The 6758-nt window shown below is 51.9% G+C and overlaps 1 protein-coding gene across 1 annotated transcript in view; it reads right to left on the bottom strand.

Annotated features, from left to right (window-relative positions):
* The window catches only part of NMT1 (N-myristoyltransferase 1), a 30435-nt gene that overhangs the window by 6407 nt on the left and 17270 nt on the right, over positions 1-6758 (bottom strand). Inside the window, exons 4-8 of the mRNA XM_007455137.1 lie at positions 3856-3974; positions 3203-3294; positions 2185-2301; positions 1232-1402; positions 69-177 (exon numbers count right to left, since the gene is read on the bottom strand). Of these exons, the coding sequence (XP_007455199.1) occupies positions 69-177; positions 1232-1402; positions 2185-2301; positions 3203-3294; positions 3856-3974 (608 nt within the window). The remainder of the gene's footprint in view (positions 1-68; positions 178-1231; positions 1403-2184; positions 2302-3202; positions 3295-3855; positions 3975-6758) is intronic.

Raw genomic sequence — 6758 nt, 5'->3', positions numbered from 1 at the left:
CCTGCTGAGGGCGAGGCTCTCCTTGGCCTCCCTCCTGCCCCTGCCCAGGGCCCCGAAGCACCACTGGCCTCTGGAAGTCGGTAGAGCTTCATGGTGCGTTGCATGGTCATATTTCTGCTCAAGTGGGAGAACTTCACTTCAATCAGCTTCCGTGGGTTTAGGGACCGATGCCAGTACCTGTGGGGACACAAATGTCCTGTCCTCAGAGGACTATGGCAAGTCTCATTAAAAGGACAATGCCAGGACTTCCCTGGTGGCACAATGGTTAAGACTCTGCGCTCCCAATGCAGGGGGCCTGGATTTGATCCCTGGTCAGGCAACTAGATCCCACATGCACACCGCAACTAATAGTTCACATGCCGCAACTAAGGAGCCCACGTGCTGCAACTAAGAACCAGCACAACCAAATAAATAAATATTAAAAAAAAAAAAAAAAGACAATGGCACGGGGATCTCAAGATGGCCGGCAGGTGGCGCAAGAGACCCGTCGGGCCCCACTTGAGCCAGTGGCATCGCCCCAGATCTCCAACCTCCCCACAGTGAGTGCAGAGTGGCCACAGCGCTTCCTATATTTTCTTTGTCAAGTTCACAAGCCACTCCTCTGTAACAGTATTTGTCTGGGAACAGCGATCCCCACTCCTGGAATCAAGTCAATGGAAAAGACTTCTAGTTCTCTGAATGTTTAGCCTCTGCCTCCTCCTTTCCAGCATTTGTCTGGTGTTTTCACTTTTGAAGTTCTTAAGGCAGAGTATTCAATTGTTTCAAAGAACTTTCGAAGGCAGAGGTTGTGCTTGGTGCACACAGGGATCAGACGTGCTCTCTTCGGCCCACGTAATATTCAAAACAAAATTGTGCCAACCATTTAAAACTTTAGGACATTTACCATAAAAATCCAGATTTGGCCTCATCCTTAAAAACGAGAACAAAACCCCAGCATACTGACCCCCACCATTTCCAAATGGAAGGAATCAGGGGGACCTAAGAAAGCCTAACCCCTTTGGGCAGGGCACACACTGTGCAGGCTGCTGTTCCTACAGCCTCCCCATCACTCCCTTGTGTGCCCCACCCGGCTCCTGCGGGGACCACCACCCACCTTATCAGACACCAGAGCAGCGAGATGCTCTAGGGCACACGCTGAGGGGCAGAACTGTGACTCACAGTGACACAAGCTCCTCAACTAGAGTGGGCATGTCGCCGTTTCTACGACCTTGCAAAGAAGAGATTTTTTTACCTGCAGGTGCCAACAGGCTTTGGTAATACGACCCCGGCAGTGTAAACAGCTTGGAAGATGCCCTCCAGGTGCACCCGCCGGGTTATCTCACGGATCAGGACTGGAGCCACCCTCTTGGAACGCAGCTTCTTGTGGACACACAGGAAGTTGATCTCTACCATCTTCTTCTCTCTGAAGAGAAAGGAAAAAACCCAGGGACAAGGCTTTTAACAGGCAAGGTAATCCTGTCCAGCACATGGAGCGCCCTGCAGGGACCGGGGCCCTCAGCACAGGCTCGTGTTCTGCCTCTGCCTGCACTCAGCAGTCGGGACTCGGACGCCCTCCCACTGCCCTGCTCCGCTGCACCGGGCAAGGGACCCACTCTCTACAGACTCTACCTCCAAAGGTAAGTGGGACTCAAGCAAACTCCTTTATTTAAGGCACCACAGCATCTCCCTGGTGAAGCCCCAATAGTAGGCTGGCGGGGTCCCACCTTTAGCCGTCAGGAACCCCACAGAGTAAGTCAAGGGTTATTCTAGGATTTCAGGGGTTCTGACTCCCCCAAGAATCCACAGCCTCTAAGCCCAGAAGGCTGTGGTAGATGGTTCTGACATTTCCAGGGAAAATGAAGAGCAGAGCTTGAAGGCCCCGTGACAATGTAGTTGTGAGTCACACCCACCCACTTCTGAAGCAGCGGCTTGAGTGTGTCAATGTGTGAGTGGCGCAAATGCAAATGCTGAACTGCTGGTCAGGGAGTGCACCGGCCCCCAGGTCACAGACAAGAGCACCAGCAACCATTCAGAGCCAGACAGGTGGTTCCTATGATGAATTTCTATTCCCATGACCCAAGTTCCCTCTCTTCGTGGGAACTTCCCTCTTTTTTCTACGGAAAGGATGTGCATGCTTCCCCCCCACCTTCCCAGACCAACCAGGATGGTGAGGATGCGGGGGGTGGGAGTGGCGCTGGTGCTTACGTGTCATAGATATGGATGTTTGCCGGGATGGCGCTGATGAACCCAACCAGTTTCCGACTCGAGACCACTCGAACCCCACAGTGCCACTGGGGGAGCCAGCCAGGCGGCCGGAGAGCCCTAGAGGAGAGATGGGGGCTGTAGCCGTGGTGCTGCTCACCAGCGGCCTTGGGGGACTGTCTGGGCTCCACCTCTGAGTCTGGTTCTAAGCTCGTGCTACCACCTCCCTGAGTGGGGGTGAACAGCTCAATTCTCCTAATTCTCTTTAGGGCCAAACCCTCCTGGACACCAATGGGATCGAGCCACAGCTCTTTCTTTCTGCTCAGTCCACTTGGCCTACTTGCTCACCCAACCCAGGGCTGTCACAGCGAAGATTTCATACTGATCCGGTTTCTTTGTGCTCACTCACTCTGACATCCTGAGCCGGAGCACCGGCCTCCCTGGCTTCGAGTCCAGTGGGTCCCGTGGTCGGGAGCTGACTGTGGAGCCTCTGGAGCTCTGGGCTCCACCTCCCTGCAAGCACCATCACCTCCTCTCTTTCCGCTTGGCCAGTCTTCCTTTCCCTCCCCTTTCAGGCAGGCCCCCTCCGTGCTGGCCTCATGCCTCTCTACCTTCCCGGATATTAAAGGAGGCCCGGGAGGGTGGGTGGCCCAGCCAGGCGAGGTCATTTTCATACAACTGAGCATGCTCAGGAAATGGATAGAAAACGACCTCTTTTCAATCTTAGCAGGTCTCATCCCTCCCTCCCTTCTTACATAAAGTCACTATACAATAGATGATCTTTTCTTCTGGGTACCAATTCCATAAAGGAATCCCTCACCCAGTCATTCTGTCTTAAATAAGGTTTCGATTCTAAGCTCCATGAGAAGCAAGTCTCCTTCAGATGCAGAAACTCAAAAATCGCATACTAATTTGTCATTAAAAGGATGGCTCTTAGCAGGGATGAAAAATCTGGTGCCCTGTCGTTGTTCTGCTCTATGCCTGGCTCTGGAACCTTAATAAGAAAGCCCTTACAACTCACCACAAAAGAAATTCGGGAGAATAATCAAATCGGAACATGTTGTCATCATCTTCCACATAATTCTCGTTCAGGAGGGTGTAGAGTTCTTTCAGCTGCAGAGAGGAGGAGCTGCCTTAGAGGTATTCTGCCAGGGCTGGGGACCAACTCCAGTACCCTGGGGCTCCAAGCCTTTCAGGACAAGGCAAACTACCAAAAACTGTGTTTGATCTCACAAATCCTTTTCATGGCAGGAACTCCTGGAACAAGCACCCTAGTGCTTAACAGGAAACTGAGCCACCAAGAGTAGAGTGGCAGACTTAAGTACATGAAGGGGCAGATCAAGAATGTCATCCAACTAACCAACCACTCCATCGTTAAGACAAGGGACTGAATAAATGGATGAACAAGAAAAATGAAAGCATGAAGAAAAGGTATCTGCCCTGGGGAGTGGCAGGGGTTAACTCTCAACCTGCCAGAGAAGCCAAGAGCTATTTATTCGGAGTCGTGGGCAGGCCCCAGGGGCAACAGATGGGGGCTCTACTCAGACCTGCTTGGCTCAGCTCTTAAGAGAGCCCTTGAGGAAGGCCTGAGTAGAAGCCGTCTCGATGTGACTGCAGGCGCGTTCGTGAAAGTGGCAGCCGGTCCACACTCCTGGCCCACCTAGGCCTACTCACCACACCACGGTCCCCGAGGTCCAAGGCATCCCAGGCGAAGTCCTGGGGCAGCGTGTAGGGCTCCTGGCGGATGCTGTCTTTGTCAGGTTCCACGGGACCATGTGTGTTCACGACTTCCCCTGGAAGAAGAGCACAGCCATAAGCCTCGGCCTTAGGGGAAGGAAGGGGCTCAGCTCAAAGACTGACCTCAGCAAATTCCTCCTACCCCTAGGAGCCCTCCATCTGAAGAACACTCTGTTCTTGGCAACTGCAGACCGTCTCTCCAGCTACCCTTGGCCCCTAGCTGAGGGCCAATTCATGGCCAAACTTAAGAACAATCAGTGGGATCCAAGGTGGTTGGTTTCTTGGACATTCTTTTAAATCTCCCTTTGGTTCCTGAATGACAAACATTTATCTTGACTAGTTTGGCTTCCTGCCTCCTGGTTGGTGTAGAGTGCTGTCATGGCCCTGGCCCAGGCCCATCGACCTGGATGGATTTATAAGGAGTTGCAACAAGGCTGCTTTTGTGTCAACAGCAGCAACAATGTACTGGGCCTATTCCTGAGTTAGACAATGGTGTCCAGGCGCCAGGCTCACTCTGGGCCCCGCCAGCCTTGGCTTTGAACAACGTGGGCCAGTTAACTGCTGCTGCCAGCTCAGGCCCTCGGTGTTTACAGAGCCCTGTGAGCACCTTCAGGCTGAATCACTGAGTCTACACCACGCTGCTGGGAAGTTACCCTCTGACGGGACATCTCCACCCGGGACAGAAACCCTTCCCCTGTGGAGTACATAGGAAGTGAGGGGGTTGCTGAGAAGACAGAGCCCTGATTCCCAACCCCAGCCAAATCAGACCTATCTGATAAACTCAGACAAATCAGCCACTTAACTTTGGCCCCTGGAATTATTTGGCCCTGGCAGATTCTACAATTCAGAGCTCATTCATGTTCACAACTTAGAAGAATGAAATGTTTAGTACATTTTGAAAACAGTCTTTACAGGGGACCACTCAGTACACGGCTCCCAGCACAAGGCTCTGTACATTCTAGGCACTCAGTTCATGCTTTTACTGACATTCGGACTCCTGGCCCAAACACACCATTCTAACGTGTGACAGGAAGCTGTGGACCCTCCCAGTGATGGATCTGTGGGGCAGGTGTAGTGGAAACAGCTGCATCCAGCCATGAGCTGAGCACAATACCATCAGGACTGACCATCTAACTCTCGCCCGGCACATTTACTGAACACCAGTCAGACATGGCGTACCAGGACAGAGCTGGGAAAAGACAAGGTCCCTGGCCTCACAAGATGTACCATCTTCTGGGGAAATATTCAAGAAATGAGTCATTACCTACGTGCTAAGGGTCACACGTAGAAATTGGCCTTTTGATTAATTCATAAAGCAGCCCTTGTGAATTGGTTTAATATAAGTCAATCCACTTTCAATTCCCTGCCACGTATAACTTTTTGAGCCTACCAAGCCAAGGGCCGGACCCTTGGAAAGTACCAAGGATTTCTACTCTAGTCTAGGTGCTAATCAATTTTCCCTATCTTGTTTTGAACTTATACCCTTTGCAAAAGACGTTTTCATTTATCTATCTATGGTTGTGTTGGGTCTTCATTGCTGGACGCGAGCTTTCTCTAGTTGCGGCGAGCAGGGGCTACTCTTCGTTGCAGTGCACGGGCTTCTCGTTGCAGTGGCTTCTCTTGTTGCAGAGCACAGGCTCTATGTGCGCGGGCTTCAGTAGTTGTGGCACACGGGCTCAGCAGTTGTGGCTCGTGGGATCTAGAGCACAAGCTCAGCAGCTGTAGCACACAGGCTTAGGTTGCTTCGTGGCATGTGGGATCTCCCTGGGCCAGGGTTCGAACCCATGTCCCCTGCACGGGCAGGCGGATTCTTAACCACTGCGCCACCAGGGAAGCCCTCCAAAAGACATTTTTAAACTTCAGAACTTTTTTATCAATTTTTTTTCCCTAAATGATTTCATGGACAAGACACTGGTGGTCTTTGCCACTATATGACAATAGTCTCAAGGCCAAATCATTTCATTTAGACTGGTTAGTAGGTCCTGCATGCACCAAGCACTTCCATTTGTGCCTTCACCATGTGTTCACAGAATCCTAGAATGCTCCAGCTCTGGGGCAGGAGCTGGCGAATGAAATGGACATAGGTCCTCATCATCATGGGCACCAAAGACACAAGCAGCAGGCACCTGTCACTCAGTATAACGAGAGTCCACGACAGTGACGTATGGTAGGAGGGGGAGGAGGGGTCGGGAAAGACCTCTCAGAAGAAATATCTAAAGATGTGATCTCAAGGATAATTAGGAATTAGGCAGGAGTGGACTGGGTGGGGCAGAGAGGGTGGGTACACTGAGGGAACAGCACAGTCAAGGCCTGAGATGAAGGGGGAGAAGGAAGGAAACTAGGAGAGGAGGCTGAAGAGGAGAGTGGGGACCAATCGTGGAGGACCCTGCGAGCTACCACCGAGGCTGGACTTCATCCTCAAGGCTGTGGGACATCCTGAACGGGTCTTTAAAGGGGAGGGGAGGGAGGCGTGACATCCTGAGATATGAATTTTACAAAGAGCACTCAGTAAGTGCTTGTCAAGTGACATTACTGAGTGAACTTTTATACAATATTCAGTTGGTAAGTCTTAATCTATGTGTTGACAAACCAGCTCTCACAGGTTATCTCAAGGCTGTGTGCCATCTGCAAGACATAGCTGACAAAGCAGAGTTAGAGCAAACACTGAGAAAGCAGACGCACTTTGAACAGACTCGTGGTCTGGGGTGCCAGCAAAGCTGAGCGGCCCAGGGCTCCTGCCTGCGCTGCTTGGTGGAGACTGGCCTGCCTGCCACCTTCTAATGGCTCCTGAGCACCTCTGGCTGAGTTGGCGCGGGCTGCTCTGCAGAGCATGGCAGGAA

The sequence above is a fragment of the Lipotes vexillifer genome, unplaced genomic scaffold (assembly GCF_000442215.2).
Source record: "Lipotes vexillifer unplaced genomic scaffold, Lipotes_vexillifer_v1.1 scaffold1639, whole genome shotgun sequence".
Taxonomy (NCBI): domain Eukaryota; kingdom Metazoa; phylum Chordata; class Mammalia; order Artiodactyla; family Lipotidae; genus Lipotes; species Lipotes vexillifer.
The sequence above is the reverse complement of the archived record's forward strand: the minus strand, read 5'-3'. Positions and strand labels throughout refer to the sequence as shown.